The sequence below is a fragment of the Protopterus annectens genome, chromosome 4.part1 (assembly GCF_019279795.1).
Source record: "Protopterus annectens isolate FY-2018-M chromosome 4.part1, PAN1.0, whole genome shotgun sequence".
NCBI lineage: Eukaryota > Metazoa > Chordata > Ceratodontiformes > Protopteridae > Protopterus > Protopterus annectens.
In genome coordinates, this window is record NC_056734.1 from 838,671,143 (window position 1) to 838,697,463 (window position 26,321).

At 36.7% G+C, this 26,321-nt stretch overlaps 1 protein-coding gene across 1 annotated transcript in view; it reads left to right on the top strand.

The window, feature by feature from the left end:
- LOC122801096 (ceruloplasmin) overlaps positions 1-26,321 on the top strand; it is a 452,049-nt gene that overhangs the window by 140,941 nt on the left and 284,787 nt on the right. Inside the window, exon 6 of the mRNA XM_044070617.1 lies at positions 4,873-5,047. Within this exon, the coding sequence (XP_043926552.1) occupies positions 4,873-5,047 (175 nt within the window). The remainder of the gene's footprint in view (positions 1-4,872; positions 5,048-26,321) is intronic.

Here is a 26,321-nt window from a genome sequence, read left to right on the forward strand (position 1 = left end):
TAATCTGCATTCAATTAACAATGCAGATACTGGAGGGACTGGGTGGGTGAGGAATGCAGATATATTAGCACAGTATGACAAGCCTATCATACCTGTGCAGAAAGAGGTATACCACTAGGATTGGGGGGTGCATATGTAAGGAAGTGCACCTGCACCTTCCATGGCAACAGCTACAGTGGAGTTTGCAGACTGCTGAGGGGGTTGGGATAGGAAAGTCTACTGATGATTCACAAATAATAAATCAGCTTGTACTGACAAGTATCTGGCGTTCATTGTGGGGATGGAGTTGAAGGCTGGGGATTGGCAGAAATGTCATTCCATTATGTGAAAGCTGTGAGGCCTTATTATCCAGCTTTTGCTCCTTGATTACATGAATTTCCATCACTTTTTACTTTGCCCCCTTTAATATTAAAGGTGAAGAGTCTGTTTTGCTGTAATCCATTTTATTTCTGTCTCCTTTCTTCTTTTTGCTACTTGTTTAGATTTCTTTTTTTTTTTTTTTTAATGAACAATCTTGTTTTTCTGCCTGCCGTATTATTCCAGTTCTCTGCTCTATAATATGCCTATTATACATTCCCTTCCTATATTACAAATTGTACTCAGTGCTGGTTTCTAATAGTTCCAATTTTTGTTCTCAGAGTTGTGTGTACTCTCTGTCTATTGCATGTTTGCAATCCGCTGAATGTTCATCTGTTTTGTAGTTTCAGCAAAAACAAATATTGAATACTTCTAATCACCATAAACAAACACTGTCATAATAAATTACCATGAAACAATGACTGCATCTGTTTGCACTTTGTAATATTATAGTATTATAGGATTCAACCTTTGAAATTATACTATTCACAGTTTATCAAGGACTTTCACGATTGCATTTCTGACTTATTATGATCAACATTTCAGATATACCCCACAGTATATACTTTTCAGTTTTTCAAAAAAATATATATATATATATATATATATATATATATATATACATACACACACACACACACACACACACATATGCTCCTTCATCTTTTGTTCGTTAAGAAGTTTATTTGGCTTTATATATATATATATATATATATATATACACACAAAACCAAAGTGTACATTAAATCCAGTCCAGCACACTAAATAACAAATAAATCCAGTTTGCCCTCAGATAAATACTCCCGCAAGAGCAAATAACGAGCAAGACACAAACTATTACTGAGCTAAATAGCTTTTACTTTTTAATCACAATCCTCATATTCACGAAGGACATGATGATCTAGCAAAGCACAGACTGGTTCTCCCCCTGATGTCATCAGTGTAATAAGAAAGACAATAACCCTTCACCTTTAAATACTAATATATTAAAGCAGCATACATTTTTTTGTCAGAAATTCAATACACTAGAAATTACATATGCATATGTATATATACACACATACACAAACATACACATGTACAACTACAAACAAACGCACACAAATATATGCACAAATATATACACACATATACATACATATATAAAGATCTACATATTGACCTAAATAAATATTTGAATAAATATTTCATCACCAAACTTCAGTTCTAGATACAAAATATCCATATTAACTTCATCTATGGTTCATTGACAAAAAAACACAGATCCCATTACCAATATTCATTGAGACCTGGCCTGTACATAGCACCCAAATTGATTATCCATGCTTAGTGTCCCTGTCCAAGTAGCTGACACACACACACACACACACACACACACACACACACACACACACACACACACACACACACATACACACACACACACACACACACGCATACACACACACACACACCCACACACTTTGAGATTTGATTTATATACAAACACACAGACACTCCTGGGGAAGGCTGGCACAGGTTTACTAGCTATGCCCCCTTCTGCCCAGACTAAAAGGTAGTTTTCATTGCAACCAGCCACCCTTAATTATCAGCTACTATAAGGCCCTTACAAAGGGTGATCATCCAAATAGTAAGCATGACCAGCAGCAAGGCTATCTAAGAGTGCCCTGTACAATTTCACCAAATACATATGCAAGTACTTTAAGAGCTTAAATATCTCTAAACAAACCAACCGCAATTAAAAGGTTTAAATATATTTAATAATAAATAATAAAAGAACAGAATCATAGGAAATATTTTAAAACAACATTGCAGGACAGTCTCACATAAATACAGAAAACATCTAAACTAATATTACTATATTCCTATCTATATCTAAGAGAAATTGCTGTAATCTAGTACTTGATATTAGCAAGGCAGAAGTGCTGATGATAGGATGTTTCTAGGTCCAAAGACAAACAGAAAATGCACAGACTTTCTCTGAAAGATAGTTCTTAAATTAATAAAAACACATTACTGCTGGGTCAATTGGATGACATCACTATTTGTAACTTGCCTTCAGTTCCCAGGCTAACAGATATCAACAGAATTTTACATTTCTCTGTGAAAAATACTTATCTCTCAGAAGTTTGCCTAGAACTGGAAGTCGTAAAACAGTTAAACACTTTTACATTTGAAACCTGTAATTATTTCTGTTTCCAAACGATAGAAAGATACCTCTAGCTGTATACATCCTGTCTCCTAGTTGCCTTGAAACTGAGATAAATACAGTCATAAAACTCTTTGCTTTTCTTGAGGGTTTGCAAGTTAACTCTGTATGTTCCAGCCTCTACCATCAAAATATACATTTGCATAGGCATATAGTTTATATACATTTCTGTTCTTTTCCAGTAGGGTACACTGTGGTTACATTCTTGAAGCTCAGTACATAGCATACGGTTCAACACACACTTCTGCACCAGTAGTTTAATATACACATAACATATATTTCTCTTACATTTGTAAGACAAGCATACAAATCATATTAATATCCACAAATGACATAGAATTATTTACAAAATTCCAGCTAGCTGGGCTGGCAGTCTTACACCCCCCACAAACTATCTTTCAAGAAGAATGAAAATCCATTACATTGTAACTGGGATTGCAACTACTGACTTGGTCTCACCTGATAAATTTGACCCTTCCCTTTACTACTATCACCCCATCACCTGCTCACAACATGTCTAATATATTCTAACACTCAGATCGATGAACTATGCTCTCCACTTTACCCTTTCCTACTTCAGTGCTTTTACTCACCACAAACTAAGGTGGTACATTCTCTGCTTTTACATATATCCACTATATACTTCTTTACCTGCTTTGCCTACTTGCACTTTCCATTTCATTCATTTTGCATATTTGTTGTTACTATATGGGAGCACCTGGGCATCTGCTGAAAACACGTTATACACAGACTATCTTTCGCAGCAAAATAAATAAATAGCTGCAGGCAGACAGATGAAGCAAAATATTTGTCAGTTTAGCTTACACTGCCCTAACTACTAATAGTGTTTAACCAGTTCATCTAAATGTAGTAAAGGGCAGTCAGAAGATTTTATTATTGTTGTTTTTTGGTACGGACAAACTTTGTTATGGTGAATATATACAACTGAAGTTTATTTATTTGTCTGTGTGTGTATGTGTGTGCGCGCGCACGTGTGTGTGTATGTGTGTGCGTGTGTGTGTGTGTGTGTGTGTGTGTGTGTGTGTGTGTGTGTGTGTGTGCATGCGTGCTCGTGTGTGTGTGTCTGTGTGTGTGTTTTTAATGTATGCTTTTTTCCATTGTGCCTGTCAGCCATCAAGCCTGCATCCATATTAGGAACATACCAAGTACAGTACAGTACAATAAAGTACAGGGGAGAGCTTTCTGTCAAGGGGGGAGGGCATAATTGACACAGACATGATACCTTCTTGCCCCTACCTATATCCAAGCCTTCAGCTACTGTATGTCCACCTGGAGTGTGCACTCTCATCCACTTACCCTGGTAAATCTGGCTTCCCCCCAGGCCAGTGTCTTATGGAATTATTTCTGGATTGCCCATAGGCCAGGAACTAGCAGGTCAAAGCTGTCCCAGTTTCTCTTCATCTAGGATGCAAACGATGGGACATTTTATAGTAAGGTTCTAAACATCTCCTAATGGAGGTGAGGTGTCCACCTGCATCACTGCAAAGACTGCCAACACCCCTCTATCCATGCACACTCCATCACTAGCCACAGCCTTATGCCCGTCTCTGTGTCAGCACCTGCTTTCCATTTTTGAGACCACTGCTTAGCAACTGAGCAGCAGCTGAGCTAGCAGTGACCTCCCCATGATGGAAAAGTCATAGCAGCTCATTTCCCATTCTCCCATCAATGACTCTTACAACATCTGAGCTGCTATTCCACTCAGTTTGAATAGGATTATAGTCCATGCTGTATCCCTCTATGCCACAGAACTGAGGCCAATAAGTAAATGTTATAACCAATAAGTAAAGGTTTTAATCTGCTTCTGCAGAGCAAAGTACAAAAAAAGAATACACGTAGCCCAGGTTTTAGTATAATCTAAACTGAATACTTTATCATTATCATAATTACTGCATAAAAATTTTGTCCAAAGTGCTCACTGGCTAGGTGGGTTCTCAGTCAAAATGCAAGTAACACTATTAATATATGTAAATTGTTCGATTTGTATGCTCCAAACCTGCAAATATGATAACAGAAGAGCAGAGAAATAAAATGCTTGATTTTCCTACTACATTTTACAGCACACAAAGCATTTCCATATCAGGTTTATAGATATGCATTGCTTATGTTTAAACAGTTCCTACAGAGTTCATACAGAAATTCAAAGCTGCAATTTGCAATGAAAATAAGCTGTATCTGTGCATGTATACACACAATACAGTTTGTAACACGCCAAATTATCATTTAGACAAAAAGAAAACAACAGTTGCACCTTATTTCTAATAACTATGTGCTTTCTATTTTAGCTGGCATGCAGGCACTCTTTGAAGTCAAAGACTGTTCACCTGAAAAGCAGCCTGAGCCAGTTTCTAAGAATTGCCAAACAAGACATTACTACATTTCTGCTGAGGAAATCATTTGGGACTATGGACCAAAGGGAACAAATGACTTCACAGGAGAACAATTAGATCTACCAGACAGGTACTCAGAAACATTATTGTAATATAACAAGTGTCTTCTTTTTAAAGTTTATCAACATAAAGTAATAAGTAATGCATCTATTTGTGACAATGTGTGAGCTGAGTAGCTTAGAGAATCTCTGATTTAGCTTTAGATTAGGTAAGCTTTATGTTGAAGTACATCTTTTCTCTAACCCTCTACTTTCCTAGCATCAAAATGGAAAGCAAGCACTTGCCACAGTTAAAGTTACTGAAGATAATTTAGCATCTCACAATACCAAGCCTAGCTTAAGAGCCTAATCATGATGTGAATGTTTTTTTTAGAAATGGCCAAATATCGGTCCTTTGGCCTGTCCTATTTAACTCTTTTTGACATGCTAGTCTTGACAAATCAGAATAACTGCTCTGTTTGGAAAGTATTACAACCACAGTATTAGTAGACATTTAGAAAATATCGATTATACAACTGAGTAAACATGTTACATCAGCCCAAGAGTGCTTGATAATGACATGAAACTTAGAGAAAAACATATCAGCAAATTACTTTATATGGTCTCCAGTCAATGGCCATGTTGGCTTCTCAACAAAACAAAACTTTAATTTGCAATCTGTCAGATATTACTTCATCTTCTTTTATATATTTGTGTTGATTATTCCAGTGTACCTTGTTCTGTTGGTGCCATGTCTGACTTCTGCTACTCGCTGTCATGTGCCACTTTACAGCCTCAAAAACTGGGGGTCACTCTTTCTATCAATCAAAGTTCTAACACTTCACTAAAGGAGTAGCTGCCATATTATCTTTTTTTTTTCTGAAATATTTTTTTTATTTTCAATTAAAATAACATTTACATAATATTTTTAAATATCATTTTAAACAACTATATACAATATTTACAATAGCCTGACTTTCAATTATATACACTGTATGTTATTAAATGTAGAATTAACAGATCAGTTATCAGAGATACAATGTTGATTATTGTAGAGTGTCCAACAAAGATATAACTTTCTTCCAAGGATTATTTACCACTGGCCTGGGATAGATTCATAGTTCTTTGATTTTTATTTCCATCAATGCAGTTGTCTTCAGTAAAGTGTAGAATTCTTCCAAGGTTGGGGGTGTATTTGAATTCCACCTTCTGGTTACACATTTCCTAGATATAGCAAGTATTGTCCATAACAAATACATATTTGTCTTAATCAGGTAGGGACTTTCATTTACATTTAATGTTATCAATACGTTAGTTAAGGTAAAGGATTCATTAAATAAAGCTTGTAAAAAATGACTGATTCCATTCCAGTATGATTTAATTGTATTACATTCATAAAAAATATGAATCCAGTCTGCTTTATTTGACTTTTCACACCTCCAGCAAAATACATTTTTAGTAGTACTGATCTTTTTAATTCTATCTGGTGTTAAAAATGCTCTATGTAAGTATTTCCAGTTAAATATTTTCCAGTATTGTGTGTTAGAGGTGTAATTAACTGATAGTAAGATGTTACTTTTAATTTCTTCTGTTAACTGCAATGACTGACCTTTTGTTAAGAACTGCCAGTATAATGGTTTGGGAATTGTTTTATATGTTATTAACTCTTTATATAGATTTGAAATGGAATTTTTCTTTTCACAACTATTATATATAAATTCATACAGAAAACTTATTAGATTTGGAATATCTTTAAATGAGGAATTATTAATTAATCTGCATAAATCTTGAGTGTACATTAGAATGCTTTGTAAGGTTAACCAGTCCTGTGTTGGAATATTGTAAGCAGTTTTTATCATTTTTATATCTACATTTAATTTATTTACACATTGAAACCAGCATAAGAATCCATTTTGTTCCCAGGATGTTATTGTTTCCCTATATATTTTGTGAGGAAAGTTCTTAGTGATGGTAAATGGGGTTAAAAGATCAAACCAAAGTTTTAGATCTATGTTTGCATTGATAAGTTTCCTAAAGGAATTGATTTAATGATTAATCAGTGTTGTTTTAGAAGGTTTTGTTATATTATATTGTATACGTATGCATAGTATGCACCAGGGTTTGTTTGATTTGTCTACTATTAAAATTTTTTTAACTTATTAAATTCATTTGTTAATATAGCCATTGTTAATTCTTTCCAGTTGGCAAAATAATTTGGGTTTATCCAGTCTATTGTAGTTTTAAGCACAGATGCTTTTATATATGTTTCTATCTCTGGTAAGTTTAATCCTCCTTGTTTCCAGGGTCTAATGTGATGAGTTAGAGCTACTCTATTCTTTTTGGGATACCATAAACATTTTATTAAACATGAGTTTATTTCTTTAAGAATGCATCTTTCAGGAATTAACTGTATTGCTAATGCTATATATAGTATTTTTGACAATAAGACTATTTTTATTAATTTCAATCTGTCTTCAAAAGTTAATATCATTTTGTTCTACTTTTATATATATATCTTTATTGTTTCAATAATGTTTTTATAATTTATTAATAGTGTTTCATTTATATTTTTGCATAACACTATTCCTAAATAATTTAGTGTAAATTCTTGTTTTCCTATGATGGATTTATTTGTAACTTGTAGGTCTTTTATCTTATTTAAAAATAGAAATTTTGATTTTGATCTATTAAAGTGTAGACCTGAAATCTTATAAAATTTCTCCATTACTTCTTCTAGCTCTCCTAATGACTCTATGGAGTTTGATAGGGGTAATAAAATATCATCAGCAAAAAGCATTATTTTAGATATGTACTGGTCATAGACTTCTATTTCTTTTATTCTTGGATTATTGCATATTATTTCTGCAAGTATTTCTATAGCCAAAGCAAATAAAATAGGAGAAAGGGGGCATCCTTGTTTAGTACCTTTCGTTATATGGATAGATTCTGAGGTGAAAGGACCTAATTTAATGTAGGCTAGGTTATTAATATATATGTTTTTTAGTAATAAGATGAAGGGAGGAGGAAAGTCAAATAATGCTAAAGTTTTAAATAGATATTCCCAGTTGAGGGAATCAAAGGTTTTTTCTCTGTCTAATCTGATTGCAAGTGTTTCTCTATCTTCTTTATTCACATAATCTATAAGAGTAAGTATCCTTTTAATATTATCATGTGTGTGCCTGTTATATAAAAATCCAGTTTGATCATTATTAATTGTCTTTGAAAGTGGGATTTTCATTCTGTTAGCTAGGATTGACATGAATATTTTGTAATCATTATTCAGTAATGATATAGGTCTGTATGAGGTGCAAAGGTCTGATGGTTTATCTTTTAGAATTTGTATTATGAGAGAATATTTCCATGAGGGTGGTATTTTTGCTTCTGACTGGACTTCTAGCAAAGTTTTATGAAAAAGGGAGATTACTGTTGAAGGGAAGAGTTTGTAAATTTCCGTAATTATACCATCAATCCCTGGAGCTTTGTTATATTTACTTTATTTTATCTTGTCAACAATTTCTGTAGGATATAGGTTTTTGTAGGTCTAGTTTTAAGTTTTCAGGAATTTTTTTTATATTGATAAGGTTTGTATCTAAGCTTATTTGGTTGGTATCTAAATCTTCTTTTTTGAAGTGTTCCATATAATGGAGCCAAAATGCTACAAGGATGTCTCCTATATCTGATACTTTTTTCCCTTTCTTTTCATGATATATGCTACTAATGTTATTTGCTTTAGATTGTATTTTAATTCTTGTAGATAAGTTATGTAGATATCTGGGGGAGGTGGCTAATGAGTTTATTTTTAATTTTCCAAGGCTAGACAAGTTTTGTGTGTTAGAATTTCATTATATTTTTTATTTAATTCCTCTATTTCTTTTTTGACTTCTGGACAATTCTGATTTTTTTTTTAGATTTTGCTGTCAAGAGTCTGGTTTGCAAGTCTAATGATTCAGATTCCCACTCTCTAACTTTGTTTTTGTACCAGCTAAGGGTCTTACCAAATAAATACACTTTTAATGAGTCACAAACCATGACTCTACTGATTTCTATTGTATTATTAATTTCATGAAACAATTGTAGTTCTGACAACATCCAGGGTCTGAATTCTTTAATTTTAATGATATATGATGGACTTCTAGTTGAGAGGATTAAAGGTTTAAACTCTGTTTGGAGCTTCATTATCAAAGAGTCATAATCTGAGAAGGGGCATAGAACTATTGAGAAGATGAGGATTTTTGTTTGTAAATCTTGAACAACGAATAATTTGTCTATTCTGGTTTGTGTTCCAAATCTATGGTCTTTATGGGAAAATAATAAGGATTTATCATCTTTTACTTTAAAAGTGTCTATTAAATTAAATGAATCAATCCATTTTTTAAGGATTTTGAAATAGTTGCGATGCAAAAAGATTTCTTGGTGGTTTCAGAAGCTTCTAAGGTACAATTAAAGTCTCCTCTCAGTATAAGATTTCCTTTATAATTGTTGGAAATAAAATCTAGGTGTTTTTTAACTGTTCCTGCTCCAATTCTTGGGAACCAATATAGATTAGCTAAGGTCCATATTTTGTTATAAAATTTAATTATAACAAATGCTAGTAGACCTTCTTTGTCTTCATATTTATAAATAATTTTCGGAGTGATTATGTTTTTCTTCCAGAGAACTGATACTCCTTTTGTCTTTGTTCTATTGGAGGATTGAGCTAAGACTGTATAGTCCTTAGGGTTCCAAATAAAGCTATCATTAGTCTTAAAATGCATTTCCTGGTGAAATACTACTTGTGCCTTATTTAGATTTAAATATTTTAGTAGATTTGATCTCTTATTTGCATTATTTAACCCATTAGTATTTAATGATAAGAATGTTAAATCCATTTCAAGTTATTGTTGGAAGAAACGTTTTGCTTTTTTTAATTTTGATTATAGTAGTTATACCATATTCTCTGATAACATTGGATGTTATTTTTATGTGTGTAAACTTGGGAGTGTAATTTAATGTTCTTTCTTCTTTAAATATAAGTAGGGTAAAATTCTGGTCAGACTTTAAAAAAGTACTTCTATAAAACATTAATTCTAAAGTATCGAATACAAGTAAATATGAATTTCCCATTAAACATGGAATGAAAGTCATTCCTAATCCAATAGATAAAGATAGATCTATTAGATTATCACTCATATCTTTAACCAACAATATCAACTGAGCTCCATATGTTAAATTATTATATGGAGAATTTTCTTAAAAGAGATATGAAATTATATATTATCCTATTATTGTTCTATAGTATTTTATATATCAGGATGGAATGTTAGTAGTGTAAACAATTATTATGTTGACTTAGAAAATATCCAATATTTAGTTACACTTAAGAGATCCCAAACATGTCAGATATGTCATTTTGGATAAATTAAATGCAACAGAGGAGCATACACTAAATAAGCCAACAACAAATAGATTATTACTAAAATGTTGTTGTTTTTCTTTCGGCTTTTCCCGGTTAGGGGTCACCACAGCAGAACTCCAGTCCGCTAATGATTGGCAGCAGATTTTTTTACGAATAATATGACTAAAAGGACTCTACAGGAAACAATGAGTGATTGCCAATGAAATATGAATTTACTGTAGGTGTACTGTCTTCCTTTACTTTCCCACTCTTCAGCTCACCAACTTCAACTTACACTTATGAAAAGGCATGGCTTATCAGTGGTATCCTGACTCTGAGTAGAGGCGCCCTACATTCTAGTGTGCAGTGCTTTTGCATATTTATAGATTTACAAAGCAGAGTCTAAGAATTAATTATGATCACCCTGACAATTCCCATCCTGCATAGGGCACCTCCTGCTTCCAGAATGGGTAATCACATCAGGTCTGGAATGAATGTGAAGGTACCTATATGGTAATCAAGACTTACCTTAGGTAAGTATTAATCAAATAGTATTTAGAGCATCTTAGAGAGTTCTTGGGGCAGTTAGAATATTCTTAAGCCTCTTCTCCATTGACCAAAAACAGAGATTTCCCTTCCCTTTCTTTCCCTTGTTTTAAATCAGTACTAATAAAAGAAATTCAACAAATATAGGTAAACAGAAATAACATTCAGTAGTCCGTCTTATACATGACTCGCAATCCATTAAACAGGTCAGTGACTAACATCACATTTAGTAAACATTATAAAGACAAATTAGAAATAATTTACTAGCTCTTTAAATTTTCTGATAAAACAAAAAGTTAACAATAAGCTATTTTAACTAAAAGTATAAGGCATTTAAATTTTTCCTTGCATGTATACATTTCTACTTATATTGTAGTGTCAATAGCTGTCTTTGAAATCTGTACAATACTTCACTTCTTCAAATCATTTCTTTTTCAATTCAGGTTTTGTTTTGTCAAAAAGGCAACAATATTTCAAGGGCATAATTAATATTTAGACTGATGTTTCAAATAAATAACTTGTCAGTTGCCAATTGAGTTACTTTAGAATGTATGGTTAGTGCAAATATAGCAGGTTGCAAAAATAATATGTATTTTTTTGTGTGCTCTAGAGACTGTCATATGCAAGTGACATATATAATGTAGCATATATAGAGCAGATAGCTTATGGATTCAGGTTGTTAAAGTAAGTTATGCTTATTAATCAGGCAGTTTAATTTAAATTCACAAGTAATTTGGGGACATTTCAGTTGAGTTTCCAAGAATGTGTAGTCCAATGTGAGTAAATGAGTCCACTTTTCCTCATAAACATATGTCACAATTCATTAAACTAAGCAGAGTCTAACATCTATCTAATAATCATTATAAAGACAAAGAATAGTAATTTTCTAGCTCTTCAAACTTTCTGATATCGCAAAATGTCGACAGTAAGCTATTTTAACTGGAAGACTAAAACATTTCAGTACTTCCTTGTGAATATATATTTTACTTTTACTGTAGTGTCAAGAACTGTCTTTGAAATCTATGCATTACTTCACCTTTTAAGCCATTCATTTTACAGATCACATTATATTTTGTCAAAATGTCAATAGCATTTCAAGGGCACATTTAATATTTAAACTATTTTAAATGAATAGCTATCAGTTGCCAAGTGAGTTTGTTCAGTGTGAGGTAACTGCAAAAATAACATGTTGCAAAAAGTAATATGCATCTTTTCATGTGCTCTAGAGACTGTCAGTTTCAAGTAACATATAAAAAAAGAAGTTATGTACTTACCATAACGTTCCATGTGAGTTGTTTATCTCGCCTTTATTCTCACTGATGGGTTCGGAGCCGATCCTCGGCTCTGACACGGCCGATAGCAAAGCACAAGGTTTGCCAGTAGCTCGAGACCAAGCCCCTTATCCCACAATGCACTGCTGGAATTACCTCAGATCTTGTTTGCTGCAAGTAACAACACAAACACATATATATATATATATATATATATATATATATATATATATATATACACCCTTTTATTTATTTCTACAAAGAAACCTTCCTGAAGGGGAAGAAGAAATATTGAATAACCAGGATGGTACTAGCCTCTAAGTCAACAGTCAGCCAGGAGGGGGAAGGAGGGAGGGATGTGAGAATAAAGGCGAGATAAACAACTCACATGGAACGTTATGGTAAGTACATAACTTCTTTATGTGAAGTTGTTAAATCTCGCTGTTTATTCTCACTGATGTGTAGCGTCCCTAGCACCCTCAGTTTTGGGTGTCTCATGGAAGTACGTTCTTCAGTACCGTGGAACCAAAGGAAGACCTGTCCCTGGAAGCCTTATCTACTTAGTAATGCATGATAAAGGTATGAGGCTTAGACCAAGTGGCGCAAATATTGTCAAGGGGCAATTTAGCTTGAAAAGCAGAAGACATAGAAATGGCTCTGGTAGACCGAGCCTTAGGTTTGTGTGTCAATAGCATGCTTGCATTCTCATAAACAAAGGATATACAATCTGATAACCATTTAGATAAGGTTGTTTTAGCCACTGGATTGCCTTTTCTGGCTTCTGAGAAGGATACAAAAAGTTGATCTGATTTTCTAATATCCTTAGTTCTGTCAAGATAAAATCTGAGCTGTCTGTGTACATCAAGTTTGTGCAGCATGTATTCCAATTTGTTAGAGTGGTTGGAAAAAAAACTGGCAGCTCAATGACCTGATTGATATTTGATTTAGAACAGACTTTAGGTAAAAATGAGGGGTTTGTTTTGAGAGATACTCTATCAGCATGGAAGATCATGTAAGGTGGCCCGACAGATAATGCTTGAAGTTCTGACACTCTGCGGGCAGAAGTAATGGCCACTATAAAAATAGTTTTCCAGGATAAATATTTGATATCACAAGAAGATGCTGGTTCAAAAGGGGGAAGAATAATTTGAGACAGCATAAAGTTTAAATTCCAGGGAGAATAGGGAATTTTGACAGGAGGTCTCATGTGAAGAACATCTTTAAGAAAAGTCTTAGATAATTTATGGCCCATAACATTTGAGCCACCAAACCCAAGGTGAAAATTTGAGATGGCAGCTAACTGGACTTGAACTGTAGCAGCTGCTGCCCCTTCCTTAAAAATTCTAAAATGGATGATAGCGGAGCTCAGAAAGGGTCAATTTTCTACGTGTTGGCCCAAATTGAGAACCTTTTCCATTTACTGCCGTATAATTTCCTGGTAGATGGCTTGTGAGAAGACAAGAGAATTTGTCTTGTATCTTCTGAAATTGAATGAAGCCTGGCAATTAGGGGAAGTGGATTAGCCAAGCAGTCCGTTTCAGGGACTGCAGTGAAGGATGGAGATCCCCTGACAAGTACATCAGAAGGTCCGAAACTGGGTCCAGGATCCATGGATCTTCCAACAGATGATGGTGGAGAAATGGGAACCAAATCTGTCGAGGCCAGTAGGGGGCTATGAGGATAACAGTCCTTCCCAGTGATTTTGCTTTCTGTAAAAATCTGGGTATCAATGGGAAGGATGGGAATGCATAAAGGGGACTGGGGGGCCAATTGTGTAAAAGTGCATCTCTCGGGGGATGACCGGGAGGTGGTATTAGGGCAAAGTAGCTTCTGCATTTTGAATTGATGTGGCTGGCAAAGAGGTCACAGCAAGGCTGGCCCCATTTGTGGAAAATCAACTCCGCAACCTGTTGTTTGAGAGACCACTCATGAGGGAGCAATATCGCCCTGCTTAGCTTGTCCGCTATCACGTTGGATTTCCCCGGAATGTGCGTTGCTAACAGAAAATGCTGGGATGACACAGCCCATTGCCAGACCCTGAGGGCTTCTCGACAAAGGGGGTAAGACTTGGTTCCACCTTGTTTGTTCAAGTACCAGACTACTGACATGTTGTCCATCTGAATTGCAATAGTTCCTAGAGGAAGAGAGCCCTGAAAGTACTGCAACGCCAGAAGTACCACTCTCAACTCTAGAACATTGATGTGCAGATGTGATTCTTGATCTGTCCATGTGCCTTGGGTAGTCTTTCCCTGAAAATGCCCCCCCACCCTATCAGGGAAGCATCTGTGGTCACAGTGGCTACTGTGGGGGAGAAGAAAGGGTCTTCTGATTGTGACATGAAGAGACGTCAACCACCACCGAAGGTGTCTCTTGCAAGAATCCGTGATGAGAATCATGTGGTGCATCAGTAGTTTCTGGTAAGACCACTGAGCAAGGAGGAGCCACTGAAGAATTTGCATATGCATCCTTGCGAGTGGTATAGCCAGGATCGCTGCTGCCATCAAACCTAGCACCTTCACGACCTCTGCTTCTGTAGCTTTGTTCTTTGACACCAGTGAGCTGACGTGTTGGTGGAGAAGTGAGACTCTTTCGATTGGAAGACGTAGAGTGGTAGATGAGGTATCTAACTCTGCTCCTATAAAAACGGTATGATGCAATGGCGATAAGGCAGACTTTTCAAAGTTGATTGTAATGCCTAATTGATGGCAGAGTGTCAGAGTGTATTGTATTGCCTGAATCAATTGATGACTGGTGGTAGCGGTGAGGAGCCAATCGTCTAGGTATGGAAACACCTGGAATCCGAGACGTCTCAGGTGAGCCGTGACCACTGCCATGCACTCTGGGGACTGTAGTGAGACCAAAGGGCAGGGTTCTAACCTGGTAATGGTTGGCTCCCAGCCAGAAATGCAGGTGATCTCTGGAGCATCTGTTCATCTTTATGTGATACTACGCGTCCCTGAGATCTATGGAGCACATCCAATCACCTTTCCCTAGGAAGGGAAGAATGGACTGAAGCATGACCATTCGGAACTTCTCTTTCTTTACAAACTGGTTGAGTCTGCTGAGGTCCAAGATAGGTCTCCAGTCCCCTGTTTTCTTTGGTACCAAAAAAATCTTGAGTAAGTTCCGAATCCAACTTGGTCTGCTGGGACTGGTTGGATGACTCTTTTTTTCTAGCAATCTGTGGACCTCTACAATTGCTTGTTCCCTGAAACTGGGTGGAACAACTGGGTTTCTGTTTACAGGAATGGGAGGGGTAGAGAACAGTATGAAATATCCTCTGGAAATTATGCTTTGTATCTGTGTATCTGATGTTATGTTTAGCCAGGCTTCTGGGTACAAAGACAAGCGACCCCTGACTGCCTCCAGAGCTGAACAGCCAGGCCCCCTTTTAGGGGTGCTGGTAGGGTTGACCGGAGAACTGACCCCTGTCACCCTGTTGCTGCGGACCCCCTCTGCCGCAGGGGTGACGTCTTCCATTATAACCCCCCTCCTCTGCCTCTAGAGGGGGTTTCTCCACGTGTGCCCTGAAAGGCTCACTGTGCTTTTTGGAACCAAATTTTCCCTCCCCTAGGGCCCTTGGGGTAGGGCCAAGTAGGGGTAGAAAAATGGACTCCAACGGCAGATAAGGTCTTGCCTTCCTGCTCACACCTGGTTAAAGTTTCCTTTACTTTGGGCCCAAACAGTGATGAGCCATCGAATGGGGTGTTGATAAAGGAAGACTTAAAGGGTTCCGCAAAGGAACAGAGATGCATCCAGGCTTGTCTTCGAATAGCAATGCCCGAACTAGCAGCTCTACTCGAACCATCAGCTGCATGGGATATGAGATGCATGGACGAGCTTACCACTGAGTTTAGGGTAGCGACCTGGGCATTGACTTTGTCGGCCACCCCTGCAGCTACCATACCCTGGAGAGTATCTCCTAGCTCTTTCAGGAGATCTCTTTGTAGTCTCATAAAATGGGTTAAGTAGTTCAGTGATCACAGAGAAAAAGTCACTGAACTAAACATGCATTTCCCATATCTATCCATAATCTTAGAATCTCTGTTAGGAGGATGGATAGATGCAGAAGTCTCAGACACTTCTTTTTTGGTGGCTGCAGCTAACACCATGGCATCAACAGGCACTCCCTTTATCAAAAATGGCTTGTCCACTGGGGCAGACATGAATTTATTTGGCTTGCGAGGAACAGGTTCCATGGCCTCCAGTGATTCCCACGCCTTACGAGAGATCAGTTCCATGAGCTCGTCATAAGGCATAGACACCCAAGAAGTGGAAGGTTGAGACCCAAAAGCCTTCAAGAGCACGGACTCATCCTCAGTAGGGGTCTTGGACTGCCAATCGCCCCTCTGACTAAGGATCTCTAGTATCTCTGCAAAGGAGATATCCTCAGAGGGGGATCGAGGGGACCCTTCTGACTCATCCAAGTCCATGTCAGATGTCAAAGACTCCTGTGGGGAGTCTAAGTGCCTCCTCTTGCACAGTCTCTTCCTGGGCACCTCCTCAGTGGGGGATCTGGGGAGGTCTCAGAAGAGCAGGGGATGCCCTGTGGGGGTACTTGAGGCTCAGAGTCTTTATGCTTAGGGGGACTGATAGACGAAGAAGCAGACACAGGAGCTTGAGGGGAGAGGGAAGGCCGAACCAATGCTGACGTCTTTGGAGACAGGACTCTCCTCATAGCATCGAAGGCACTATGGCTCCAACGAGAAGGAGTAAACAGACCCGAAATTACCATCCAATCCTCCCACACTGAAACCATAGGCTCCGAGCCCGAGGTAGGAGCTGAGCTCATCCGAGCCGAAGCCTCGAGAGGAAGAGTCGGCACCGACAAATCGGTCCGACTATCCTCCCCGGACCTGATGGGAGAGCGTCGGCTCCTAGAGTCCTCGGTCGCTGCCGAGGACATCCGAGTAGATGGAGCCGATAACACCGGTGCGGGTATCAGCTTCAAGGGTTCAACAATCATCAGTTCAGCTTCTTTCAGCTCCAAGAGTCCAGTACAGCTCGGAGGAGGAGTAGACAAATCTGGTTCCATGGTCTTCGGCACCGACGAGCTGGTCTGGGCCGACAACAATTTGGCAAATCCTGGTGCCTGTAAAAGCTTCTGCACTAGCCGATGCATGTCCAAATCTGAAAGGCTGACTGAGGACTTAGATGAATGCCCCGAAGGTGCTGACTGGAGCAGAGGAGAAGAGGGAACCTCAGAGACCGGCTCCAATACTGAGAGCTAGCTCCGAATCAAAGGTACACTCGGTTCCGAGGTCTGTGGAACTGATGACCCTCCCTCTGAAGTTTTTGCCTTTTTTGTCACTTTGGGGTCTGAAGATTTTGTGGATTTGGAGGATTTGGAAGACGTGCTAGTACCTTCATGGCTACTCAACACCTCAGAAAAGGAATGCTGCAGTAATTCCCTGTCTATTAGCTTCCTCCTTCTCTCCAAGAGGACTCTTGAAGAAAAAGAATGGCAAATGCTGCAATTGTCTTGGAGGTGTTTAGCCCCCAGACAGTAGACACATTGAATGTGTCCATCAGTGACGGACATTTTCTGCCCACAATCTGGGCATTTCTTGAATCCCAATTTAGGATGGGACTTTTCCTTGTCATCTGACATAGTAAAGGTAAGACAAACCAGTATACTGTAAAACTAATAAAGTAAAGTCCTTACTTTCTTTGTAAAGATCCACAAAGCAACTAAGCCCAGCCTGGGCACTATCTATAACAATTAAACTATATTTTACAAATACAGGGCTAAAGAGGCCCACAGAGAAAAACCCTGACTATTAGAGAATAGAGATTAATAACTCTAATAGGGCTAAAAGGCCCACACAAAACAACTAGGGCACTAACTATCCAAAACTACAGATTCTAAGATTAAAATTTTTAACACTAACACACAACTATCTATATGAAAATATTTAAGACATAAAGAAAGGTTTTTTATCAAAACTTGCTGTTTTTATCCTCACAAATGGTCTGAGCTAGCTGGATCACCGAGATCTCTCTTGCCGCTGCAAACTAGATCTGAGGTAATTCCAGCAGTGCATTGTGGGATAAGGGGCTTGGTCTCGAGCTACTGGTAAACCTTGAGTTTTGCTATCGGCCATGTCGGAGCCGGGGATCAGCTCCTAACCCATCAGTGAGAATAAACAGCGAGATTTAACAACTTCACATTGTAACTTTTACAGGGCAGACAGCTTGTGGAATCAGCATGTTAAAATGAGTTTGTTTGTCTTTTTGGCTTTTCCCGGTTAGGGGTCACCACAGCGGAACTCCGGTCCGCTAATGATTGGCAGTAGATTTTTTTATGGTGCCGAGTTGCCAGCCCGACACCCAACCTTCAGCGAAGGCATGCCCATTCACGCATGTCTTTCGGGGGCCACTCGATTGCGGGGAGGACATGCAGACTCCACACAGAAGGTACTCCAGCCGTAAATCAAACAGGAGAACCTCTTGCTGTGAGGCAACAACACTACTGCTGTACCACCGCGGCTTCAGCATGTTAAAATGTTAAAATGAGTAATACTTTTTAATCAAGCAGCTACATTTCAGTTTACATGTAGTTTGAGAACATTTCAGTTGTGTTTCCAGGAATATGTAATCCTATGAGGATAAATCATAAAATATATACAAATACTCCTATTATGCATTTATTTTACCTTGTTTAGGTTGTTTTTCATTTTTATAACTAAACAACATTACTTTTTCTTATTATTTGTTAACTGTGAGGCTCAGATTCACAGTTCCCTTAGAAACTGCAGCAATTGTTTACTGTTGCTATGGCAACGCAAATAGAATGTGAAGAAAGCTTCACTTCTCTTAAACAACAGTACATTTTTCCCTCCATTATTTATGTATTTGTTAATACTAAAAGGAAATAATTCAAAGGACATATGTACATAAATGGAACATTTCAGAGTTAATCACGAACATGTCCCCAGTCCCAATAAGCATAACAGTGACTATCATTAATCTAATAAATATTGTAATAACAATTAATTAAGTTCACTATTCCAATTAGTCTACCTTAAAACTAGATTATTTTAGACTATTATTTATCTGTGTATAGATAGTGAGTTATTAAATATATGCAGGCTATATTAGTATAGTAAATAGGAGAGAATTTAGAAAGGGAGACAAGTTGCAGTTAAAATAAATAATGAGAAAAGAGAGAAGTGAGAAAGAAAAGAGAAAATTAAGAGAAAATACACATATACTATGTATGTTGATTTACAGTATAAATATTTTATGTGCTATATAACCCTCCTTCTGTGAAGGAAAAGTACCCTGTTTTACATACCTGAGGTAATGTGAAAACTCTCATGTGTCATCTATTTTCAAAAAATATAGATAAAGATTCCAGTAGTTAGTTACCTTTGTTTTAAAATTCCAAGCAGTAAAATTGGTCCTTTAAAGTAATGTTAAAACAATTCATATCATAGCAGATGCTCTGAGAGATTTGGCTGTAACAGTATCAGTCTTTTTCTTCTTCCTTTTGACATCTGTCCAGACATTTGTTTCTTTTGTTCTCTTGAGAGAAGGTGACATCCAATCCATATCTTCTGGTAAAGTAATCACATTATTAGTTTTAATAAATGAAGAGGCTTCCTCTAAGTCAATAAAGTCCTCATCTCATTGGCATACAGTATTCTTATCTTAGCTGGATATGCAAGTTGTGCCTTGATGTTATTTTGTTTCAGAAACTTTATCATTGGCCACACTTTTTTCCTTTGTTCAATTATTCTAGATGAATAGTCGTTATCAAATCTTATCAGGCTCTGTTTATATTTTAGAGGTGCCTTCCTCCAAGCAGATCTTAAAAGCAGTTCCTTGTCCAAGTATGAAAGAAATTTGATAATTATTGACCTAGGAGGAAAGTTTGAGTTAGTGGCAGGTTTCTCAAGAGCTCTGTGTGCCCTTTCAATGCCAAACGAAAGTCCTTCTTTTAAATTTAAAAAGTCAGGGATCCAGCTTGATAAAAAGGAAATAATATCCTCACCTTCTGTGTTTTCAGGTAATCCGAAAATTCTGATGTTATTTCTCCTCTCCCTATTTTCCAAGTCATCTACTTCATTAACCAGCCAAGTGTTTTGTTTAAGAAGCAGTTCTTTCTGTGTTTCCTCTTCCTTAAGTCTGCTTTCTAAGTCATTTAGAGAAACCTCTATTCCTGTTATACTTGTCTGGTCTTGTTGTAGCATTTCCTTCAGGGTGTCAGCCTGTTTTTGACTGCTTATTTTAAGATTTCCTAGGTTCTGTTTAAAATCATCAATCTTCAAAGACAACTCCTGCAGGGTAGATGCCATCTGTTGTAGTTCCTTCTTTAAGGCAGCATCCTTGTGAGAATTCTTTGAGTTGCTCATTTTAACAAGTGAATATATCGTCAAGCTCTTTGACAGGAAATTATTTGTAAAACTTCACCAAAGTTTCTAATTATGTAAATTAGTCCTTTATCTATAAGATTTTATACTTTGAAGAAAAAAAAATAATATTTTTTCCTGTCTTATTTAACTAGTTATATGGAGCTCTAAAATACTGTTGCTTTCAGCTAGCCATTCAGGCTCTGCCCCCCCCCCCCATATTATCTTTTTGTACCCTATGGGGAGGGGCAGAAAGTATTTATAAATATTGTCAAAATGCACAAGTGAAATTTGTATCATAGGTAGATATAGTACACTCAGCAATAGTATGGTACCTCTACACAAACACACACACACACACACACACACACACATATATATATATATATATATATATATATATATATATATATATATATATATATATATATGGCCTACTCAGCAGAAATACGTATGGTACTGCTACATAGGTATATTTGGTACACTCAGTGTAAGTATGGTACTACTGCATAAGTATATATGGTACACTCAAGTTAAGTATTGTAGTGCTACATAGGTATATATGGTACACTAAGTATACGCATGGTACCACTGCATAAATATATATGGTACAGTCAGTGTAAGTATAGTGGCATTACATATTTAGATATGGTATACTCAGTATAAGCATGGTAGTGCTGCATAGGTATATATGGTGCACTCAGTGTAAGTATGGTAGGACTACCTGTATATATATATATATATATATATATATATATATATATATATATATATATATATATATATATATACACACACATATATGATAGTGCTACATAGATATATATGGTGAACTCTGTATAACCATGGTACTACTACATAACTATATATGGTACACTCACTGTAAGTATGGTAGCACTACATAAGTATATACGGTACACTCAGTATAAGCATGATACAATTACTATACATTTGGTAGTGCTACATAGATATATACGGTATACTCAGTATAAGCATGGTACCACTGCTTAGGTATATATGGTACACTCAGTGTAAGTATAGTAGAGCTACGTAGATATACACAGTACACTCAGTATAAGCATGATACCACTGCATAGGTACATATGGTACACTCAGTGTAAGTATGGTAGAGCTACATAGGTATATATATATGGTACACTCAGTATAAACATGGTACCACTGCATAGGTATATACGGTACACTCAGTATAAGCATGGTACCACTGCATAGGTACATATAGTGCACTCAGTATAAGTATGGTAACACTGCATAGGTATATATGGTACACTCAGTGTAAGTATGGTAGCGCTACATAGGTATATATGGCACACTCAGTATAAGCATGGTACCACTGCATAGGTATATATGGTACACTCAGTGTAAGTATGGTAGAGCTACATAGGTATATACTCTACACTCAGTGTAAGCATGGTTCCACTGCGTAGGTATATATGGTATACTCAGTGTAAGCATGGTAGCACTACATAGGTATATATGGTACACTCAGTATAAGCATGGTACCACTGCATAGGTATATACTGTATAATCAGTATAAGCATGGTACCACTCCGTAGGTATTTATGGTACACTCAGTGGAAGTATGGTAGCGCTACATAGGTATATACGGTACACTCAGTATAAGCATGGTACCACTGCATAGGTATATATGGTACACTCAGTGTCAGTATGGTAGTGCTGCATAGGTATATACGGTACACTCAGTATAAGCATGGTACCAATGCGTAGGTATATATGGCATACTCAGTGTAAGTATGGTAGCGCTACATAGGTATATAAGGTACACTCAGTACAAGTATAGGTACACTGTTCTTGGCCATCATCAGACCCATTGTTGAGTACAATGCCACTGCTGACTAATGTAAACGAATTCCAGATAAAACTTTTTCAAGGGATTTAGTATTGGCGAGTAAAAAATCCAACTGTTATATGTCATGGAAAAGTAAAACTGCCAACTCAAAAGTATTTAGACTATACAAACAAGAAACTGAATCCTCTGGTCTCTGGAAAGAATCAAGGTTCCACAAATGTATGTGTTATTTTATTTATTTATTTGCTTATTTATGTTTTAATTTATTTCAAGAAAAAATCAAATAAATGTAATAAAAGGATGATTATAGTCACTGAATCGAGCTGAGGGCTTAAAAACATGAGAAGAATGGGCTGAAATGCTCGAAAATACTAAAAAATAAAAAATAAAAGTGTTTCAAGCAGCTTAAAGGATGTAGGTACAAGTATCCATTGTAAACCTTGTTAAATCCTTTAATGTTAAAAACGATGTTTGTTGAGCGCTTTTGTTATGTAAAATACAAAACTTCATGAAGCTTTTGAATCTGTCAAATATAGAAATATAAAAATATAAAATGTAAAATAACTACATCTTTGCTGCCCTCCTGTTCAAAACTGAAAAGCTTTTTAAGGTTATTAATTTATTAAGAATGTATATGTGACTTATAAGGATTTTTTAATAACAAAAAATATTTCTTTGTGATGGATATGTGATGGACCATATGACTTTAATATTTTGAAATGTTGTAGGCTAACAAGATGATTGGCCAGGTGATGTATTTAAAGTAAGGTTTTGTTACTTCTGCCTTGTTCTGATGAAGTTTTTTTTATTTTACATGATAAAAGCACTCAACAAACATCATTTTAAACATTAATGGATTGAACAAGATTTACAGTAGATTCGTGTACCTATCTCCTTTAAGCTGCTTGAAACACTTTTATTTTTTTAGCTTAAAAAACATCATTAGAGTGTGATCAGGTCACACTGAAGGGCTGTATACTACTCCTATAAGACTATACAATACAAGTTGTGTTAAATCAGATTTTGTTTTGTAATAGTTAAAAGTGCTACAGTGAAAAAACTGTCAAGGTGAACATTATGAAAAAGGTACAAATAGTATATTAGATGCACGCTGCAACCTATCAAAAGTGGGACATCCATGACTGCAAGCTCTGCAACTTTGAAAAAGAAAGTTCATCTGCAAAAGAAATAAAACAATCCCTGGGATTCATTAATATCGACACTAAGTGTACACCATTCTGAGTGAACAGACAACACAAACATAACTACCACCTTCTTCCTCCTAATTTTAGCTTTCCTACTGATTTTCTTGCAGCTTTAAAAACTGATGAGGATTCCTAAAGGTTACCACAAAGTGTAGATTACTTGTAAATGTAGTGTAATCTTTCTCTGTGACGACAAAGTGCAAAAAATGTGGTAAGGATGTTCTTGAATACAGACTGTGTAAACTTAGTGTAGGTATTATTGAATATGGCCCAAATATTGAAACTCTCTGTAATGTCTCTCAGTCATTTTGCAAATGTGTAAAGCTTCTTTGCATGTCCCCAAAATGGAGGGTCTGTATCACTCACATACCTTCTACATCACCCTAACTCAGTGTGGGGGGAATACTCATAGGCACCACAACTTCAGACCTAGTACATAGTCCTTATATTCTCACTTACAGTCTCACTTTGCTGGGAGTCACAATTAGGCTTCTCAGAATTTCAACAGGAATCCCATATACACATTCCACAGTGGTACATTTCTCTGTCATGGTAAACTTGACTCTATCTGAACAACAATAAACCTAACCTCTCCTCCTCCCTCTCTAACTCACAACAGATCATCTTCCTAAATTTATTGTAACAACAGTCTATGAAAATAATCCATTAGTGGCCATATTAAGAGTGCCTTTGCATGTCTTTATAAATCTTGGTACTTTAGTTTTGTTAATACATCATATTTTGACACATCCTAAGTAGTTACGTAATCTAAATATAATTGCATGAAATTTAAGGTCACTTGCCTGAGCTATTCCTGAGCTTTCCTTGGGGGATCAGATCCTATGGAGGCAACTCAGATATCCAAAATCATTTGCCCTCCATAGATGGAAGGGATTGTAATGTAGCCCAAGTTGGTGCATCCCTTAATCTACCAGATGGAGTGCTGTCCTGGGTATTCATAAATCACATACAAATAATCAGCTCCATGGGGCCAATACTACATAAATTCTCCCCTTACTGTCCACTGGATTTGAACCTAACAATTGGAGTTTGCCACTTGTTAATCATTTTAAAGTTTTCACTTCCTTAGAAGACATAGTTGTTAAATTTATACCAAAGAAGTATCCCTTTCAACTGATTTTCAGTTAGCTGATGACCTAAGTCTTCAAACGAGCTCTGCTTGATTCTGCAAAATGGACAGTCTTGGGCCTCTATGAAATCCTTATGTTTATTGACCACAGTTAGTCTGATATTTAGCTTCCTAACACTAAACAGTGACTATTAGTTTTACCAGTTAATATTTGTGATGGGATCCCAACAGGTCTGATTGAGATAAAAACTGACCTGCAGCACGCAGAAACTGGGTGTTTCATACTTTTGAAAACTATCAGTGGTAACAGAGACAATCCCAAGTGAAAAGATGGCAATAGCTTAGATGACTACCTAGAGTAACTTGTCACTCACAATCTGTTCAATCCAATGTATAGGAGCAGAATCCATTTACACCTGCTGTGATTTCAAAAATCTGCCAAGGAAGCTCATATTGCCTTCTACTCTGTGGCCTTCTCCATTACTTTCTAGTACATAGTTTCCAGGCTTAAAGAGTTCCACACCACTTTCTTGCGATTTTGCCTTTCTTATTGCATATCCTATATCAAAGCTATCCCCGGTTACATCCACAGAGTGTGAAGATAATGTCTAGCTTACAAGAAGTGAGCTATGTGGGAGTCCAAGCCATACAGCTCCAGGTTGTGGGAAGCCTAAATTTCCTTCTGTGTGAATGTTATCAGCTTCTCACAGGACACTTATGTTGAAGGGGGAGAGTTTCTGTTAAAGGCAATGACACTATTCTGATGCTTAATTACTTTCCGCAACAGATCCAGATGTGTTAAGTTCCCACATAAGATGATAATGTGGTGAAATGATCATTTGTATCACCATCCTCATTTCATCAGTAAAGGGAAGTTCCATCTGCTTCCATCTTGAAAGTGTTAACACTTCTTCTAGGAAGAAAATTATCATCTACCCAACCTAAGCCAGTATTACATAATAATATTCCCAAATCCTTCTAGATAGCCATGAATCCTTACGAGAACCTACTAGATAGCCATGAATCCTTATGGGAACCTACTAGATAGCCATGAATTCTCATGAGAACCTGCACAGGTCCCAACTCTGTAATCCAAAGCCTTTATTTAATAGAAATATTACAGATTTAAGAGAGCTGCACCATTAATAAAAGCAGTTAGTATGTCCTGAAGAAAGTCAGAGAGTTTCAGCAGTTTGTTTAGACCCAAAGAGCGCAGTCCTCTACAAATGAATTAATGTTAGCATGTAGAGGATTTCACACTCCTAAATACTCCAAGCTGTTTTGCTAGTGTTCACTCAAGACCTCAACTGTCAGTACGATAAGATGTGGAGATGGGGAGACCCTTTGATAGTTCTGTTAGATAACTTGTTCCCTCCAAGGGAGCTTTGAAAGTCTGCACACAAATTCCAATGCGTGGAGCCTAAGGTATTTGATAAAATCAAACTAAGTACTCTATATTTTAAAGAAATGGTTGGATATTTGGAACCACAGGGGCTATCTTCAGCACACACTATTTTTATAGTGATAGTATTCTTTAGGTTCTAGGTCTTAAACTGTATTTTATAAGTCACAGTAAACATAGTAACTATTAAGTTTGTAATATTTTGTAAACAATTTACAATATCTCAGAAACCACTCAGATTACAGACATAGTGTTAGCTGTGTTTTGTTTATTCATCTAATACCTTTCATACAAGG